The sequence below is a fragment of the Solanum tuberosum genome, unplaced genomic scaffold (assembly GCF_000226075.1).
Source record: "Solanum tuberosum cultivar DM 1-3 516 R44 unplaced genomic scaffold, SolTub_3.0 scf00018, whole genome shotgun sequence".
Lineage (NCBI taxonomy): Eukaryota > Viridiplantae > Streptophyta > Magnoliopsida > Solanales > Solanaceae > Solanum > Solanum tuberosum.
In genome coordinates, this window is record NW_006238944.1 from 2,717,437 (window position 1) to 2,737,301 (window position 19,865).

General features: G+C 34.2%; 3 protein-coding genes across 5 annotated transcripts; 2 read left to right on the forward strand and 1 right to left on the reverse strand.

The window, feature by feature from the left end:
• Positions 1-309: 309 nt before the first annotated feature.
• LOC102587765 (uncharacterized) lies at positions 310-3,082 on the forward strand. Of its 2 annotated transcripts, XM_006340431.2 has the most exons (7): positions 312-716; positions 1,166-1,343; positions 1,583-1,763; positions 1,838-1,921; positions 2,002-2,109; positions 2,335-2,607; positions 2,792-3,082. In XM_006340431.2, the coding sequence occupies exons 1-7, from the start codon at positions 431-433 to the stop codon at positions 2,891-2,893; spliced, it is 1,212 nt and encodes a 403-aa protein (XP_006340493.1). In that variant the 5' UTR covers positions 312-430; the 3' UTR covers positions 2,894-3,082. The 2 variants fall into 2 exon arrangements, with proteins under 2 accessions (XP_015159158.1, XP_006340493.1); XM_015303672.1 differs by lacking the exon at positions 2,335-2,607 and having other exon boundaries at positions 310-716.
• A 7,438-nt stretch (positions 3,083-10,520) lies between these two features.
• On the forward strand, positions 10,521-14,052 carry LOC102587213 (uncharacterized). 2 transcript variants are annotated; one of them, XM_006340430.2, is made up of 8 exons: positions 10,521-10,915; positions 11,050-11,224; positions 11,474-11,654; positions 11,733-11,816; positions 12,013-12,120; positions 13,006-13,126; positions 13,249-13,315; positions 13,643-14,052. In XM_006340430.2, exons 1-7 carry the CDS (start codon positions 10,636-10,638, stop codon positions 13,284-13,286), a joined length of 987 nt encoding a protein of 328 aa, XP_006340492.1. In that variant the 5' UTR covers positions 10,521-10,635; the 3' UTR covers positions 13,287-13,315; positions 13,643-14,052. The 2 variants fall into 2 exon arrangements, with proteins under 2 accessions (XP_006340492.1, XP_006340491.1); XM_006340429.2 differs by having other exon boundaries at positions 10,524-10,915; positions 13,006-13,128; positions 13,169-13,315.
• A 347-nt stretch (positions 14,053-14,399) lies between these two features.
• Positions 14,400-18,902, reverse strand: LOC102598432 (proline-rich receptor-like protein kinase PERK3). The gene is made up of 8 exons (XM_015303706.1): positions 18,765-18,902; positions 16,277-16,849; positions 16,179-16,211; positions 15,646-16,095; positions 15,454-15,569; positions 15,103-15,363; positions 14,822-15,022; positions 14,400-14,745 (listed from the first exon to the last, which is right to left on the reverse strand). Exons 1-8 carry the CDS (start codon positions 18,850-18,852, stop codon positions 14,674-14,676), a joined length of 1,794 nt encoding a protein of 597 aa, XP_015159192.1. The 5' UTR covers positions 18,853-18,902; the 3' UTR covers positions 14,400-14,673.
• Positions 18,903-19,865: the final 963 nt, after the last annotated feature.

The following is a 19,865-nucleotide window of genomic DNA, read 5'->3' on the forward strand; positions in this document are numbered from 1 at the left end:
AAGTTTGGTTCATATATATCATTTTTGTTTGAGAAAAGACTCATTCATGTCATTATTTGTTAATGGAAAATAATTTCAATTTTGCAAAATCATTTTCTATACGTAGTCAATTATGATTCAATCACGTCATTAATTAAATGAGAAAGACTTAAATATGACATAGATGAGTCTTTTCTCAAAATATGATGACATATTTAATATTTTTTCCTTTTTACTATTTGAAAAAGGTTTAAAAGAGAACAATATAGTACAATTTTTTTTTTAAAAAGTTAGTCTTTCTTTATCATAAATAATTACACTATTGACAGATGCCTTATTTCGTTTTCCATATAGAGGCGGCCCTGAATTTACGGTATAAGTTCAATTACATTTCTTCTTCTAGACAAGTGAGTAACACAAACACCTAGCTAGCAGCAAGTGATCAAATATAATGTCTTACATTCCGCCACACAAGAGGCAAACAAAGGGCTCGCCATCGCTTGAACCAACTCCAGCACCGGAGTCTCTCATCAGATCTGCTTTCAACAAGAGAAAGGATAACAAATCTCGCACTCGGAGTATCGGTTACACTGATCATACTATCTTAAAATGGTTCTCTGTTGGCTTAGCTGATGAATTGAGATTTTCATCTCTTGTCAGTTTCCAACCTCTTTCACTAGAATCCTTTGAGACAAAAGCAGGCCTACAGCCTCTCTCTTTGGTTCCAACTCATCAAGGTACTACTTTTTATTCAACAAGAGTAGAGTAGTTAAATACTGTAAAAAGAATAGGAGTTAATATATGGTTTAATTTAACCTGATCATCCTGTTTTTTATGACAAATTTGGTTGAGTCATTTTATATGATAAAAATATTAAATTGAATAACTTTATTGATACAAAACAAGTTGCTATATAATTTCTGACATTTAAAGATATTTACTCAATTTGGTTCTTATAATGTTTTTTGTCAAATGTTTCTAGTTTTGTACCTGCATAGTGTTTTCAACTTCTTCAACGTGACCTACAACTAATTTTAATATATTAGTTTTATATTTTTATGTTTAGTAAAATTATCATACACTAATGTGCATTAGCCGATGTTGGCGGTGCACCCGTCATCTTCAAATCATGGGTTCGACTCTACTTTAGTGATGCTCATTAAGCTATATATCTATACTTTTCCAGGTTGCAGTGAAGGAATAAAGAATGAGCTTATAGAAACACCATGGATTTTGATTGCTGCAAATGTGAAGAAGGATTTGCTTTTGTCATTTCAACATATGAAGCGTGAGATGGAGGAAGCTGATATGGCACAAGTAAAGCCGTCTATAGTTGCTCGTTTTGGAAAAGTTCTCTTTTATGGGTCAGTCGATCTTCTTCATTTAGTTCACATGTTATGCTTTTTTCGTCATGTTAATTAGAAATTTTAACACTTCTCTGTTCTGCGAAACATCACTTCGTATCTTTTATAGCATGTATCAAACACCTCATATATCATATGTATCATGCTGCTTACTTTGTTGTGTTTGAAGCATTATTTTGTTAGGTTATTCATATACAAATGCGTGTTTCAAAATACTTGTCATGTTCTTTGTGATGCAGGACTTCTTCAATTGGTAAAGATAGCCTAAAACTAAACTCATTGACTGAAACTGCTTTGAGAAAAATGAAAAGATCTTTCCATACGGATGTTCCTCCTTCATATATGGACTATGTAGAAAATCGAGTAGTGGAGAATCTCGGACTAGAATATGTGCAAGGGAAAGAGCTGTACTATGTTAAGGTATATGCTACTTTCAAGCTTCTAAAAAATGTCTTCGTCCTACTGTATTCTTTCTTTATCCGTGTGTTTTGTAGCTTTCCGATAACTTGAGGACAGAATCAACTGTTTCCTGCAAATGTACTGTGGCAAAAGATCATAATAAGATTCAGCTCTATAAGGTTAGTACTCTAAACCTTTTATGCCTTCAATTTCGCGTTACTGTCATTAACATATTTATACCTGTCTCCTTATTTTTAAGATTGAGTTGAACCGAGTACGCCACATGGTTGCAGACATGAGCATTCTTGGAAAGAGCTCAGACCTCAGATTGTTTGTATATACCAAGAAAATCAAGATGGCTTTATATGTAAGTTATTTACTCCATTCAAATACAGAGATGTTGGTTATAGGCTCAAGATGTTGATGAATATTATATATCAAAAGCTCTTTTTGTTCCTTTATATATAAGGATTAAACTCTTGATTTCAAGCTTCTCACAACTGTCGTATGTAATTCTCTTATTTGAGTGTTTGCAGTAGTAGTACGTCTTTCTATGAGTGTTGTGCTTTAGATAATTCTTCACATTTTTCAGGATGAGGAGATTAATGAAATTAAGGATCTTATTGGTTCTGCCATTTTGGACTCAGAATTACCGGGTGGTTTAAGATGGCCTTTAAACAAGCGCCATTCTTCAGGGGGTCGATATGTTGTTAATGCTATTGGTCACACAACTGCAAAATCATATATGAATTCATCAATTAGGTTTAAGTTTCGACATGCAAATCGATCTAAATTCAAATCTTCAACTGGTGAGGTTACACATGAGATTTTCCTGAAATTGCCTGGAATTATATCAGAGTTACATGTAGGTTCTCTTCTCCTGATGACAAGCAATTACGTTTCTCATTTTATTTTATGTTTTCCAATTTTGGATGTCTCTGCATGATACATCAACGTTGGTTGGTGTTGGTCGAAATCATAGCATAGTATTCTTAGTTTAAGCATCAACTTGACTTGATTTGATTTTCATTCTCTTATCAAAAATACAGAAGCAAACAATGGATGAAGATCTGGTGTTTGAAATGCTGAAAAACAACTTGAAGTTAATTTGGGATCTTTGTCTGTTAGATGGCTCGAACTCACAGTCTTAGAGTTGGAAGTGAGGGGTGCTTACTGCTTACCATCCAAGCAGCTCCCTCTTGTCTGTAATTAGCTTTGTTGTTAAGCTGCAATGAATAGAACATCTTACTTGAGCTGTCACATTTCGTTTTACATATGATGTTCGGCACTAATAACTCATTGAACAGTTAACAACCCAAGTTGCTTAGACTCTTCAAAAATATGGCTTCATTCGTGTCTGGTCCATCAGAAATGCACTACTTTTGAAGGATTTGACACACACTTAATGACATTTTTGAAGAGTCCGAGAAACATAGATAGCAACTATATATATATGATTCTAGCTTTTACTTAATTACGTGGCTCAATTGCAATTTAAGCAAAATCTAGATACACCATCAATATTTTTATTCTTATTTGGTTTTCCTATGGGTGTTAATGAGTCCATAAATACAAGGTAGATATATTGAAAGATGGTTCGAAGTCCTGCATCAAGATATAGAAGGTTGGAATTTTCTAAACTTAACCTCAAATTCTGAAAACACCAATGTTAGCCTGAAATCTTTTTCTAGGAAAAGAAAAACTTGTAAAATGAAAATATATATTATTACTCACATGTTGCACCTCCTGGAGGTGAATTGCCAATCTATATATATAAAGATTTGGCTCCTCTTTCATTTTCCTTTTAAGTTCTTGCTTGGATTGAACCCCTATTATATATGTCTCATGGGAAATTCATTCTCTTCAATAGAGGATTCTAAAGCCAGTCTTGAATTCTACTTCAAAGTGTTGGGCATATAGTAAGTCTTATACCTCATCTCAAATGTTTGTTATGCCTCATAAAAAAAATTAAATCATATTAGATACTTTGCATATATTAGTTTACTTTTACTTTACTTTACTACCTATACAGAAAGGAGAGTTTTCTGTTGCTTGTGTATCTTGGGTTAGGGAGTATTTTAGGGGTTTCTTTTAGTGTGAGCATTATTGTGTCTGTACATTTTTGCTTTTAAAAATGTACTTCTATTTTGATTGCCTTAAAAATCCTAAATTTAACCAACTACTTAAAGGGTATTTTGGTATTTACTGTTTGTATGTGTTGATGTCTTTGGTATATATGATAGATATGGTGATTAAAGGATAGTACAACCTAATTTAACTCATTAAAAGAGCCTCAAAGTTGTTAACTATTTCATTTGAGAAAAGACCCAAAATAGTCCCTTGTCTCTGAGTTAAGACTCAAAGTCATCCTTGAATTTTCACATGGAACACTAATAGTCTCACATGTTTGCAAATTTTTGCCTATTTTTTAATATTGATTTTATCCACAATTTATATATGAAATGTTTAATCGTCTTTTTATATATTTAATATAAATAGTAACTCCATTTTGGGAGAAAGTAAGAATAAGAACATCATGTTTTGTTTAGTAGAAATATTATTGTAGCTAAAATCGAGAGATTAATTATGTCGTACAATTTTTTCTTTTCTTGCGATGTCATATGTCAAGATGTTCTTCTCACCTTCTCTACATGAAATTATTATTTCTACTAGATATATAAAAAGATGATTGAGCATTCCATACATAAAATTGTGGAAAAATCAACGTTAAAAATAGGCAAAAATTCAAGGGACGATCAAAAGTGCACCAATACTGCTAACATGAGAGACTATTAGTGCCTTATGTGAAAACTTTGAATCTTAACATAAAGATAAGTGACTATTTCGTGTCTCAATTTTCATGTAGCTTTTTGGGACCCACTCAAACTATATAGTACGCCTATGTTACATACTTGAAGAAGATGTTCATTTACAATTTTTTTCATTTTATTATTTTATTTATTTATTTTAACAAAATCAAAACAAGAGTATTACTTTTATTTAATGTTATTTTTTAATCATTAAATAACTTTATAAAGTAATTGTTAGAATAGAAATAAGCATATACAATCCTAATAAAAATAGGAATAAGAATAGGAATCCTAGTTGGAAAAAAGGATTCCAATGTAGTGTCTATAAATAGGGTCTCAATGTAATAATATAGATACACAATTCAATAATATATTTTCTCCTATATTTCTCACATGGTATCAGAGCAGGGCCCGGCTTATCCAATGTTTGGGCCCCCAAAAATCAAATTGCCCACACACCAGATGCTAAGCACTAGGCATGAGATGGGGTGTTAAGGAATAACAAAAAGTCCCACATTGGTGGTTAATTAGATGGGTGGACTCCTTATAGGGCTTGGGCAATCTTCCTCCCTTTGATCTAGCTTTTGGGGTGTGAGTTAGGCCAAAGATCTAATTTAACATGGTATCAGAGCAAGTAAGCAAACGTCTCTACAAGTAGCCTTGGTTACTCAGCCTAATGTTCATGTTGTGGGTAATTCTTTTGCTTGTGTTTCACAGTCTAGTACTCTTGGATCATGGGTTATGGACTCAGGCGCTTCTGATCATATTTCTGGTAACAAATCACTTATGTTTGATATTGTTTATTCACAATCTCTTCCTACTATTACTTTAGCCAATGGGATCCAAACAAAACCAAAAGGGGTTGAAAAAGCCAAACCGCTCTCTTCTGTCCCTCTAGACTCTGTTCTTTATGTCCCTGGTTCTCTTTTCAATCTAGCATCTGTTAGTCGTTTGACGTGTGCCTTACATTGTGGCATAACTTTTTTTTATGACTCTTTTCTCATGCAGGACCGCAGTACGAGACATATGATTGGCACAAGACATGAATCATAAGGCCTTTGCTATCTTACCTCTTCAAATTCCTTCACAGCATGCTCCGTTATAGATCCTCCAGCCCTAATTCACAAACGTTTGGGACATCCGAGTCTATCTAAACTATAGAAGATGGTGCCTAGTTTGTCTAGTTTATCCACATTAGATTGTAAGTCGTGTCAACTTGGGAAACACATCCGTGCTACATTTTCCCGTAGTACTGAGGGTCGTTCAGAGTCTATTTTTTCATTAGTCCATTATGATATTTGGGGTCCTAGTAGAGTCAGTTCACCCTTAGGTTTTCGTTATTTTGTTAGTTTCATTGATGATTATTCAAGATGCACTTGAGTTTTCTTAATGAAAGATCATTCTGAGTATTTTCTATATTCAAAAGTTTACTTGCTGAAATACAAAATCAGTTCAATGTTTCTATTCGTACTTTTTGTAGTGATAATGCCTTAGAATACTTATCCTCTCAGTTTCAGGAATTTATGACTCACCAAGGAATTATTCACCAAACATCTTGTCAGTATACCCCTCAACAAAATGGTGTAGCTGAAAGGAAGAATATGCATCTCATTGAGACTGTTTGTACTCTCCTCATTGAATCCCATTTTCCGCTGCATTTTTGGGGCGATGCAGTCCTTGCATCTTGTTATTTAATTTAGACAATCCCCTCATCTTCTATTCAAAATTAGGTTCCACATTCCATATTATTTCCTCACTTACATCTATACTCTATCCCCCCCTCGTGTCTTTGGGAGTACATGTTTTGTTCATAACTTAACCCCATGTAAAGATAAATTAGCCCCTCGTGCTCTCAAATGTGTCTTTCTTGGTTACTCTCGAGTTCAAAAAGGGTACCATTTCTATTCACCTGATCTTCGTAGATACCTTATGTCCGCCGATGTCACATTCTCTGAGTCTCAACCTTATTATACATCTTCTGATCATTTTGATGTCTCTGAGGTCTTACCCATACCTCAGGTCTTGCCTGTATCGACGTTTGAGGAATCTATAGTTACTTCTACATCTCCTGTGGTAGTGCCACCACTTCTGACTTATCATCGTCGTCGGCGCCCAACACTAGTCCCAGATGATTCATATCATGCGCCGGACCTTGCTCCTACTGCGGACTTGCCTTCTCCTAGTTAATCGATTGCACTTTAAAAAGGTATACGATCCACTAGAAATGTTAACCCACATTATACTTTCTTGAGTTATCATCGTCTCTCATCACCCCATTATGCCTTTGTATCATCTTTGTCCTCTATTTCCATTCCTAAGACTACAGCTGAGGCACTTTCTCATGGATGTAGGCAGGCTATGATTAATGAGATGTCTGCTTTACATACGAATGGTACTTTGGAGCTTATTTCCCTTCCAACAGGTAAATCTATTGTTGATTGTCGTTGGGTTTATGCAGTCAAAATTGGTCCAGACGGTCAGGTTGATCGGCTTAAGGCTCGTCTTGTTGCCAAAGGGTATACTTAGATATTTGGACTCAATTATAGTGATACTTTCGCTCCCGTAGCTAAAATAACATATGTTCATCTTTTTCTGTCCATGGTTGCGGTTCGTCATTGACCTCTTCATCATTTGGACATTAAAAATGCTTTTCTTCATGGTGATCTTGCGGAAGAAGTCTATATGGAGTAACCACCTGGTTTTGTTGCTCAGGGAGAGTCTAGTAACCTTGTATGTCGATTGCGTAAGTCACTCTATGGTCTAAAATAGTCTCCTCGAGCCTGGTTTGGAAAGTTTAGCAAAGTAATTCAGGAGTTCGGCATGACTCGTAGTGGAGCTGAATCACTCTATGTTTTATCGACATTCTGTACTAAATCAGTGTATTTATTTGGTTGTTTATGTTGATCGTATTGTTATCACTGCAATGATCAAGATGGTATCACTAATTTGAAGTAACATCTCTTTAAGCATTTTCAGACTAACAACCCTGATAGACTAAAGTATTTTCTAGGTATTTAGGCTCCTCAGTCTAGATCAGGTATTGTTATTTCTCAACGCAAGTATGCCTTAGACATTCTTGAGGAGACATGAATGATGGGCTATAGGCCCATTGACACTCCTATGGATCCAAATGTTAAACTCCTTCCAGGACAGGGGGAGCCACTTAGTAATCCTAAAAGGTATCAATGGCTGGTTGGAAAGTTGAACTATCTCACAATGACTAGACCTGACATCTCTTTTCCTGTGAGTGTTGTAAGTCAGTTTATGAATTCCCTTTGTGATAGTCATTAGGAAGCAATTGTTTGTATTCTGCGATATATAAAGTCAGCTCCCGATAAAGGACTACTCTTTGAGGATCAAGGCCATGAGCATATCACTGGATATACAGACGTTGATTGGGCAGGATCACCCTCTGATAGACGTTCGACACCCGAATATTTTGTTTTAGTAGGAGGTAATTTGGTGTCGTGGAAGAGTAAGAAACAGAGTGTGGTTGCTCGATCTAGTGCAGAATCAGAATATCGAGCAATGGAGGCAACAACTTGTGAGCTAGTTTGGATCAAACAATTGTTGGGAGAGCTAAAATTTGGTGAAATCGGTCAAATGGAACTTGTCTGTGATAATCAAGCGGCTCTTCATATCGCATCAAATCCAGTGTTTCATGAAAGGACTAAGCACATTGAGATTGACTGTCACTTTGTCAGAGAAAAGATACTCTCAGGAGATATTGTTACGAAATTCGTGAAGTCAAATGATCAGCTTGCAGATATCTTTACCAAGTTCCTCACCGGTCCTCGTATTAATTACATCTGTAACAAGATAGGTACATATGATTTGTATGCACCAGCTTGAGGGGAAGTGTTAGAATAGGAATAAGTATATACAATCCTAATTAGAATAGGAATAGAAATAGGAATCCTAGTTGGAAAAGGATTCCAATGTAGTGTCTATAAATAGAGTCTCAATGTAATAATGTAGATACACAATTCAATAATATATTTTCTCCTATATTTCTCACAGTAATGACATCTAAGTTTAAATTTTCAAAATATATTAATAAGATTAATTTAATAAAATAAACTCCAAATAAATTGGATTAGTCTTGACACATGCAACATGTACTGTTTTCTACTTGTATGTTCATATTCAACAGTCTCTCCTTTGTAAGCAATTTATTTTATATTGCTAACCACATAATGAACCTTTGTCTTGACAGTGACACTGAATTTCAAACTAACTCTTCTACCTCCAGCTTGGCTTGGTTACCTGTCAACTCAGTATAACTACTTGTGATAGAATAGTTCCCATTTAGCAGTAAGGTTGAACTGCCTTTTGTGTGTACCATTGTTGCATTTTGTTCTTCAAAGAGTTTATTTTCCTCCAGTACCAACTGCTCTCTCATGGTGCTCTATGGTTCCAAAATGTCTCTGCTTTGATGTATATCCCATTCACCCATTTCACCCTTAATGATTCCCTATTCACATCTGGCTGCCATATAAGCTTGCCTACATAAGCCACATTCCAATTCCCACATCCTTTAATATTCAAACCACCATGTCTCTTTGGGAAGCACATCTTCTCCCAAGATACCAATGGTGCTTTCCTTTTTTCCTCAGTTCCACCCCACAAGTAGTCTCTACATTTCCTATCCACCTCCTTCACAACACTTTGAGAAAGAATGAACATTGATTCCCAAAAATTATGATTTGAAAACAAGACAGCCGGAACCACTTGGAGCCTTCTTGCATAAGAGAGTTGTTTTGCATAGACATTTTATATCATGTTTGTTATCTTATCAACTAGTTGGTGATATTCAAGTTTACCCTACCTCTTAGATGTGAGTGGGAGTCCCAAATATCTAATGGAGAAAGATCCTTGTGTAAATCCAGTAATCTCCACGAGTTGGTTATTCGCTTGTTTATTCATTCCTGCTAAGAAAAGGCTAGATTTTTTCATGTTGGACACAAGTCCAGTAATAACACTAAAGTGAACTAATGTTTCCATGACTTTGGTAACAAATTTGACATCTCATTTACAGAAGGTCATTTGATGATCTACAAAGACAAGGTGGTTCAGCCTAAAAGCTTTACACATAGGTGAAATTTGAAATCTGATAGATAGGTCATGCTCTTGAGCAGCGTTGATAGGTACTCCATAATTAGTACAAAGAGTAGAGGGAGGACATGGTATCCTTGTCTCAATCCTCTATTTCCATTGAAGTAACCATAACCTTCTCCATTGATCTTAAAAGTGAACTTTGTTGTTACCATTATCCATTTAATGACACTTTCTGAAATCAAAATCTTCTCAGAGCTTCCTCCAAAAATTCCCAGCTCACCATGTCATATGCTTTCCTGAGGTCTATCTCCACCAAGCATCTAGGAGTAGTCTTTCTGTTATAATGTCTCAACATATTATGAAATATCAAGATATTAAGTACCATTGATCTTCCTTACACAAATATAGCTTGATTCTCAGCTACTAGATGACTCACAACATATTTTAGTCTACTACAAATCATATTTTGAGATACATTTGTATATTACATTACAACATGCAATTGGTCTAATCTGCATGCAATTGCATTTCATTTTGTTCTTTAAATATTTTCATAAATTAAGTAAGTGTTTTATAACCTAAACTTCAATATTCTTTTATTATAAAATAAAATTTAAAATATTTTTTAATTGTTGCAAATTTATAATTTTTGGTTATTTTGTTTGAACTTTTTCATAAACCCCCCTCTGGCCAGGTAAGATGAAATAATGATTTGAATCACCTAGGAGGAAATATTGAAGTTTTATTTAGACAAATAATTTGAATATTAAAATTATATATTTTTGTACACATAAACATAAAATTACATAAATTGTGAAATATATCAAAACTATTCAAATTGGTGACAAAAGTATCATACATCCGTCAAACTACCTTTCTTGCTGTCTAATAAAATTGAAAGGAATATCATTAGTAACTTTATTGTAAGCCAATCCAAACACTCTTTCATGTATTTTCCCTTTTAAGAAGACTATAGTGTAGTCTACAACTGAACAGTCTCTCTGAGCAACTGATCGTACTGAGCCATGTCTTACATTCCACCACACAAGAGGCACACAAAGGGTTCGCCGTCGCTGGAACCAACTCCCGCACCGGAATCCCTCATACCTGCTTTCAGAAAAAACCTTAATTTCAAGAGAAAGGAAAAGTTTCTGTTTGAGACCCGTTATGCTGATGGTGCAGTTAGGAAATGGTTCCCTGTTGGTTTGACTGATGATTCTCACTTTTCATCTCTTGTGAAGCTCCAACCTCTTTCTATCGACCAAAAATCTGACGCAAATCCTCTTCGTTTGGTCCTAATGCAAGGTATTACTACTTTTTTGTTCTTTTGATAAATGCTTCTGATTTTCTTGAGTTTGGTAGATCAGGGTTTCAAACAATGTAAAATCTTTTTTCTCTGTTTTTGAGATCTTAATTCTGTAATATATCTACTTTTTTAGGTTGCAGTGGAGGAACAAATGAGCTTATGGATGAGCCATGGCGTTTGGGGGCTAATAGTATGATGGAGGACTTACTTTTGTCATTTCAACATGTGAAATGTGAAATGGAGAAATCTAATATGGAAGAATTGAAGCTGAATCTAGTTGCTCGTTTTGGAAGAATTCTGTTTCATGGGTTAGTAATGTTCATTTCTCATAATCAGTTTTATTCAAATCCATTTTATTATAGTACACAATTTTTTGTCTTGTAAGGCAAATTAGAACTTACCTAAAACTACAAGTTCTGTAAATCGCTGACTTATTTTACTGTGACATGTAACTCTTTTAACTTTTCTCCTAGATGTTATAATGTTTCTTCTTTTGTTGAGTCGATTAAATCCAGTGTGTGTTTAACATGTAATCCTCCTCAAATTCTGTCTTGTAGGATTTCTGCAAAAAGTCAAGAATCCCTGAAAAGTAACCTATTAAGTGAGACTACGTTGAGGCAAATGAAAAAAACTTTCTATACCAATGTTCCTCTTTCATATATGGAATATATACGAAACCTTGCAGTTGAAAAACTTGCCTTAGAATGTGTGGAAGAGAAGGAATTATACTATGTCAAGGTAATATTTTCATGTTTCTAACAAATTTCTTTCTCTTTATGTGTTGGTTCTTTTAGTACTATCCCTTGTGCTTTGTAGCTTTCAGACAACATGCACGCTGATTCAATTGTCACCTGCAAATGTACGGTGGTCAAGGATCAGGAGAAAATTCAGCTCCATAAGGTTAGTCCTCTGTTCCCCGGTTCTTAATGAACTTGTAAGATGCCCAATTAACTGTTTATTTTCCAACTAGCAAAACAACATTAATTGTTGTCATGAACATATTTACCTCCTCTTTCTTACCTATCTTTTTGCATGCTTTACTTCTTGCAGTTTGTCATTCCTTATCAATCTTCTGATGCTACGCCTTTTCTTTTAGATTGAGCTGAACCAAATACGCAACATGGTTGCAGACATGAGCTGTTTTGGCAAAAGCTTAGACCTGAGGTTGATGTTACATACCAAGAAAATCATGATGGGTTCATCTGTAAGTTACTTCATTTTGGATCAAATATCTTGAAAGTCATAGGTCGTATACTCATATTTGTAAGTTCCACCCAATTTTTGGATTTATATTTTCCGAAACTGGAAACATCTCCATTTAATTACTCTTGGTTGAAATTTCTTGTTTTTTCATGTTTCGTGGATTTGGGGTCGGATTAGATGTTTGTGAACAGCAAAGTGAATAGCCTATTGGGCTGACCATATGAACTCCAGTAGGGTTAAGATGCTCAAATACTGCGTGTTATTGGAGTCCTCTAGTTACTGGATTGAGCTAGATATGAATCATTTCTACAATGAAATCCAAAGGAGGGTAAGTAGAAGAGAAAAAAAGGAAAAGGATACAGAGGCAAAAAGTAGAAATGAAGATATTCTTCATATGCATTCAGTGTTAGTGTGGTTACTTAATGAGTTTGATTTTCATTGGGATCTCAAAGTAGCTACCCTTATCTTAATAAGATTTAAGGGCTTCGAAAACCCAACCAAAGGTGAAGTTACACACCAAGTAATCAGACTTCCTTTAGTTGGAAAATGAGGTATCCTTTGATGTTTCTTCTAGTCTAATGCCTTTAAATTGTCCGGTCATATAGTACCAGGGATGATACTTTTGATAGTTACATTGGCAAGTACAGGTATTAACAAAACCTATAGATTTTAGAGTACCGGTGAATTTTGTCTGCACTTTTAATGTCCATATTTTACCTCCACTCCAGTGAACAAGGACCTTTTCCTGTGTAACTTATTTTATATGCACGTTAATTTCCATCTTCTCATCATGACTTCTGCACTCTCAACTGAAAGGACACCGGTAGTGTTATCTCTATAGCTTAAGAATGTGTTCTTATATAGATTACTCTCTGCTTTTTTCCAGGATGATGAGATCAATGAAATTAAAAATCTTATTGGTTCTGCCGTTTTAGACTCAGAAGTTAAGGGTGGGTTGAGATGGCCCTTTGGCGAGGATTCTTCAGGGAGTCAATATGCTGTTACCGGTGTCTGGCACACAACTGCAAAATCATATGGAAATTCGTCAAATCTGGCACACAACTGTAAAATCATATGGAAATTTGTCAATTAGGTTTAAGCTTAGACGTGCAGATCGATTTGATTTCAGATCTTCAACTGGTGAGGTTGCACAGGAAGCTAACCTGAAAATGCCTGGGATTTTATCCCAATTGCAGGTAGGTTTTCTTTTCCTGATGAGCAATTATGTATATTTCTGTTGGTAATACATTTGGATCCAGTTCAGTTAAAATTTTATCACTGGTTCATTTCTGTCGGAAAATTATCCAACTTTTTGTATGTATTCAAAGAATTTACATTAAAAAAGTTATAATTCAGATTTACAGTAGTTCATGTTAGCGAATGGTTTCATAACTGGCATGTGCTAAGGATATAAAAACAAGACCATGCAGTGTCTCTTCATTGTTGAATTGATAAGCCTTTCTGTTTTGTTCCTTCCCTACTGAAATAATTAAGTTAATTATATTTTCTTACCGAAAATGCAGGAGCAAACGATTGATGAAAAGCTGGTGCTTAAAATGCTTGAAGACAACTTGAAGTTAATATGGGATCACTGTTTGTCTGATGGTTCTTCAAGCTGTTCATGATTCATGGTCCTTCACATTTGTTTTGCAGAAACTGCTCGATTCACAAGCTATGTTTGGTTGGTGAAGAAAGTTTACCTTTTGTATTTTGTGCCTGGTGGAATGTATAGATGTAGATAACTGGATTTTTGAACCCAAAACACTGAAGTGTATTTTGCACAATGTAGATTGTGTATGGAATGAAATGAATCAAGGCCTCTGATGTTAGTGGCATCAGTAGATTGTAAATAGTTGTGTTGTGTTAACAATGTAATGGATCGAACGTTCATATTTGATTTTGCATTCTGGAAATACACTAGGTATTCCTCAAATTGTGTGCTCTTGATTTTTTTTGTTCCTGGTAAGAAGTCTTTAAAGACTAATCTTTCTTCCTTTCTATGTATGGAGATCAAATGTTTTTAAACAACTCTCCATGCTCATTTTTCTCTTAATTTCTATCATCTTTTGCTAATGAACAGAAAAATGGGTAATCCGCAAAGAGGATCTTAGAGAAATAGTGCAAAGCGTGGCCCCATAAGGCATAAGTTATTATTTAAACTCCATGGGCCAAATATTGGAAACTATAACCACATTAAATCTTGGCAGAGACTCAAGCAGAAGAAGAAGATACAAAAATATGCATATTTTAATTTATACAAGAATGGGTATATACATCGAATTCCAGTAAATACATAGTAAACAAAATTTTAATCGGATAAGGAGAATCAAGAGTGTTTTTCTGTACAACAGACAACAACAATGGATCATTCTTATCATAAATTTACACCACCATAACACAACAAATCACAAATGTTCTCAAGAACCAAAATGTGGTTTCACAAACAGGAAGCAGCTTTGCTAGCTGCACATCATCGAGCTAAAAAAAATCATAGTGTGTTTCTCCCAACAGAATAACTAAGCATTCAAAATCTCAGATATTTTGATGTTAAGTTTCAGACAGGAATGACATGACCAACTGAATGTGATCTCTTTAATACAGGTAATGCACTTTGCTCCGCGGCTTTCTAAAACAGAAAGACAAGTTAGAATGAACTTTTCTATAGTGTGATTTACTATATTGTACGTGTGTTTTTTACATACCTTATCAGACAATGTGTTTTTCAAGACTTTCTCCATCTCCTCAACGACAACCTCTATAGTTGGACGGCCTTTGCTTGATTTGGCAACACAGAGCACTGCAATTTGAAGTATGGACTCGAAATCCACACTGTTTACTTCACCTTTTAGTTGCGGGTCCTCAAACTCTTTTAGTTCACGTTTACCCATGCTCACATCCTTTGCCTGATTAACGGTAGCTTTTGGTTAATTATCACTGCTAATTTATTCTATAAGCTTAAAAAATTGAGCTTGGGAGAGCATACTTTTCTTGTTAGTTGGTCTCTGGCATCCAAATCAAGTTCAATCACTTTCTGACCAGAAAGAACCTGTAAAGCTACTATACCAAAGCTGTACACGTCACTTGCACAGGTCAACTTCGCGTTACTCATATATTCTGGATCCATATAACCTATCGTCCCTCGTACATCTGTGAACACTTTGCTCTCTTCCATTCCCAACATCTTTGCCAGTCCAAAATCTGATAGCTTTGCTTCCAAATCCTCTGTTAAAAGGATATTTGTAAGCTGCACACGTCGTAATTCACAAAAAAACAAAGTAAATAGATATTGATCATAAGAAATACAATTCAGGAGAAATGATTTACTAGCTGATACCTTAATATCTCTATGAACAATGAATCCATCTATGTAGCTGTGGAGATACCTCAATGCAAGTGCACAATCTCTTAAGATTTTTACCCTTTGTTCCCAACTTAAGACCCTCTCTTTCCCTAAAAGATTTTTAACACATTGATTAGTAAGGGTGATTACGATCGATCTTGAAAAATTACTCTACTCTCTACTTACTCAGAAGATGTTGAGCTAGATTTCCAGCACAGCAATACTCGTAGACTAAATATTGTTCACCGTTTTCAATGCAACACCCAAAGAGGCAAACAAGATTAGGATGTCTGACTCTGGAAAGATTCTCGAGTTCTCTACTGAAGGAATCGGAAGTGTTACTTCTATATATCTGCTTGATAGCAACTACTTGTCCACTGGGAAGAACCCCTTTGAAAACTTTCCCTGCACTACCGCGTCCCAGGAATTTCTTCTCATCTATATTATTTATCGCGTTCTCAATCTCAGCTTTTGAGAAAGTATATAGCCCTGGACAAGAAGCAAACATCTTTGGCTTCGAAAGAAGAAGCTTTCGTCCAGCCCTAGCATTTCTTGTTACATACTTAACAAGAAAGATCGCCATCATCATCACAAATATTGCTAAAACAATTGCAACTAATGCTTTCGCCAAAGAATCTGCATTTTATTTAGTCAATTAGTTAGTATAAGATTATGAAACAATTAGTGCTACGGCTACTTTGTTGAAATCTCATACTTACATTTGATTTTAATGTAATCTTCACTTGACTTATCTGTACAAAGAAAGATATTAGTAAACATTGTAATTAATTAAAACTAATGTCATTAATTTCCTCACCTAAAGTATTCAGCCCTGGCAAACATCTGAAGAAATCGTCGATTAAAGAGGGATCGTTTAATTTTGTGGTAGTAACTGAAATGACAACAGCCACAATACAAATAGCTCTCTCTGTTTCATTATCATTCGCATTAAACTGATGGAGGAAATGATCCCTGGCAGACTTGATGGCACTCGTGCAATCCTTGCAAGCATGGTCGAAGTTGGAGGAAGTGAAACTTGAACAGTTATCCCTGACATCCTTAAAATTGTGATCCTGCAAAATACTTGTCAAAGAAAGGGTAGAACATTGGCTGCTTTGTTGATAGAGGGAATTAAGTCCACATTTATCGATGGAAACAGAGGGCTGGTGCTCAAAGGATCCAGAGGCACAACGTCCCCATTGATCTTTATGGAGGAAGAGGTTCCCTTGTTGAATTGCTTGCTTGGCTAATGCCTGTGTGAAGAAGTTGAGGGCATTTTGGCAGCATCTTGTGGTGGGGAAACTGTCCCATTCATGGATGATTTCTTGATCAATAGCAATGCATTCACCGCTTGGTTTGTATGGAGATGAAGTGAAGTTCAGCCCACAATCTGCACATTTAAGAACAGGACATCGAAACTATCTACTCCAAATAAATGAATTAATAGCTAGAAAGTCGAGTTAATGATCAAATTTACATAGCAAACACCTCATCACCACAAAAATAAGAATAAAAGATAGAGTTTAATAGACTTTCATGAAATCAAATACTTAAGGGAGCAGAGGACAATTATTAAGCTTGAAAACAGTCATATAAACAATTAAACATTGAACATAATGTAGCCAAGTTTTGAATTAGTCAACTTAACAAGGTGTTCTTGGCATTAACATCCTAGATAGTGTGTTATCACATAAAAAAAAAAGCCAAAAATTAGTCAATTACCAATTCTCTCATATTTCCCTTAAGGAACAAGATGGGTTAAACTCTCAGTGGAGGGAATACATCGAGGATTGGTCAAAAATGAGCCCAAATATAGGTAACCCATCCAGAATTTTATGGATTTGGCTCAAGATAATTTAAATCAGGTCATTCTTAACTCACTCAAGTCTTTCAGAGAAGGAAAAATTACCTAAATACATAATTTATTTTATTATATTCTCTAAAATTCTCTATCATTTGAAAAAATTACAAAAGAATCTTTAATTGAGCTCAATTAAATCTCTAATTTCAATCCGTTTTAAGACTTTTTATTTGCATGGATGTAATGTATGTTCATACATTGAAGGTATGAATTACAATCTATTTCATATCTTCTAGCATTTATTTATCCATTTGTAACTTCTTCTTTTTTTAATTTTCTTGAGTTGAAATTTAAACTATGGTTATAAAAGTTAAATAACAATATATTAAAATTATCGAGATTAATCGGGTCAAATTGAGTGGGTCATGACCCAACCCGATTTTTAGCCTATTTGAGCTCAAAGTAAACTTGTGCGGGTTATGACCCAACTCGATTTCTATTTCAAGTTATTTTAATATCTCAAATTTCAACTCAACCCGCCTATTTGACACCCCTAGTTAAACTGGTAGGTTCCTAAAGAAATCATGAATTTAACATTGGGTGAATTATTTGATTCCGAGTTTCTCACTTATTTTTCAGTCAAAATAAAGTGCAAATTTGTGCCAATACAATGATGATTATATTTATATAGAAAGTATAACGAGAGATATATTCAAGTTATTTTTGATAGCGCAGGGTAGTCCTGTTTATTTGAAGGGTTCATGTTATCATGACAAAAAAAAATATTTATTTATTTTGTCATGTCAATTTTTTTTCTTTTTAATGATAAATTTGATTGAATGATTTTGAAAAATAAAGTAGTAACTTTATGATTTTATTGATACAAAATAAAATTCAAATACTTTGGTATATAAATTTCCACGATTGAGTGAACTTTTGATATATTAACTCCAAGAAAGTTTGGTTACTATTCCTTTTTTCAATTCATATTACTTACTTTTTCTTTTTTTTCTCAATACTTAAAAAAAATGACATATTTCTATATTTAAAACTTCATCCGTCCCAATTTGTGACACTTATCGGATTTCGAGATCCAAACAAATCTATCTTTGACTGTAAATTTTTCATACATCTTTTAAGTATTTTGAATTGTCAATTATTGTGACTTATAGTACTTTTGACGTAGTTTATAAATGTATAAATTTCATTTCAATTATTTTGAAAATTGCCGATCAAACTTAAATTGTTTAACTCTCGGAAAATGAAAAGTGTCACGTAAATTGGGACAGAGGAAGTAACAATTTAACTTTAAAATGTTAATTTTATTGTTAATGAAATGATTTCTAGCTATATAAACATCTATGATTTATTTTAGACCCTAAGTTGAAAAGTTTTTTTTCTTTCTGTTGTCAAGTCAAATTAACCCAAAAAAAAAAAAGTAATAAAAAAGTAAATTAACTCATATAAATTGAAATGAAGAAGTAAAAGAAGTCAAAGCAAATACCTGCGTCTTCTGGAGAAGGCGCGGTCAGATTAGCGAAAATAAGACATATTTGGAAAAAGAAGACTGCCTTGATGAGTACAACAGCCATCTCCCTCCCTTAATTGATGATACTTAATCAAGAAAAGCTGAAAATTAATGTTAACATATTAATTTTAAAGTTATAGTTAAAAGTTAGTAAAATCGTTTTTTTTTTTCGACACACAAGAAATTGTGATGATCATATATAGGTAAATTTTCCTCATTAGAATCGAAGAATATTGTATTAGATAGGATAATATTCTTTATTTTATTATTTATGTTACATAGTTATTCTCCGCGCACAACATCTTTGAAATGACTTTTTGTGCATAACAATATATTCCATCCGTCCCTAATTACTTGTCCACTTTTAAATTGACACATTTATTAAGAAAATGATGACTGAAGTGGATGAATTACTATTTTAAGATTTTCAAGACTTTTTTCTCAATTAATTAATTGAGTGTATAATAATTAATAGGTAAAACAAATTATCTTTTTTTGATTTGTCAAAATGGACAAGTAATTAAGAACCTAATTTACTTCTATGACATTTACGAAGTCCAAAGACCAATCGATGTGCCTTTATATTTTTTGGAGTGGAAAGTTACATTCATTGGAAAAGAAAGAAAATAATTGGAACAACAAAACTGTATAATGTGCTTGAAGTTATTCTACTTTACTTTGATAAGAAAGAAATTAAAACTAGTCGATATTATCAATTCAATTCATCAAAATTCTTACTAAAAAGTATGTCCAAACAGAAAAGACAAGGAGGTAGATAGAAACGGGATGTGCTTGGGCACCTAAGTACTTATATTCTTTTTCTTTCTTGTATATATGCAAGTAAATAATTTAGTTGGTTCGCGATTAGGGTCATTCTATGTCTATTCAATTATTTATGATGTTCAACTTCTCTCACCTTTCAATTCTCTCATGGTTATCTTATTTGTTATAATTCTAGACTTTGCGATAAGTAATTTTCATTTTGCAACAATATTAAATAGAGATGATCATTAAAATTATTTATTGGTATGAATATACCAATTTGGGAGGGGGGGGGGGGGGGGAAGGGGGGTGGCA

Bases quoted from the DNA above. Each gene is read 5' to 3' on its own strand.
- LOC102587765 (XM_006340431.2), top strand. From the start codon at position 431: ATGTCTTACATTCCGCCACACAAGAGGCAAACAAAGGGCTCGCCATCG. The intron at 1,922-2,001 runs GTTAGTACTCTA...CTTATTTTTAAG, and splicing joins ATAAGATTCAGCTCTATAAG to ATTGAGTTGAACCGAGTACG. The intron at 2,110-2,334 runs GTAAGTTATTTA...CACATTTTTCAG, and splicing joins AAATCAAGATGGCTTTATAT to GATGAGGAGATTAATGAAAT.
- LOC102587213 (XM_006340429.2), top strand. From the start codon at position 10,636: ATGTCTTACATTCCACCACACAAGAGGCACACAAAGGGTTCGCCGTCG. The intron at 11,225-11,473 runs GTTAGTAATGTT...TCTGTCTTGTAG, and splicing joins GGAAGAATTCTGTTTCATGG to GATTTCTGCAAAAAGTCAAG. The intron at 13,129-13,168 runs GTCTGGCACACA...GAAATTCGTCAA, and splicing joins GTCAATATGCTGTTACCGGT to ATCTGGCACACAACTGTAAA.
- LOC102598432 (XM_015303706.1), bottom strand. From the start codon at position 18,852: ATGGCTGTTGTACTCATCAAGGCAGTCTTCTTTTTCCAAATATGTCTT. The intron at 16,850-18,764 runs GTATTTGCTTTG...TTAAATGTGCAG, and splicing joins GCCTTCTCCAGAAGACGCAG to ATTGTGGGCTGAACTTCACT. The intron at 14,746-14,821 runs GTATGTAAAAAA...TTTCTGTTTTAG, and splicing joins AAAACACATTGTCTGATAAG to AAAGCCGCGGAGCAAAGTGC.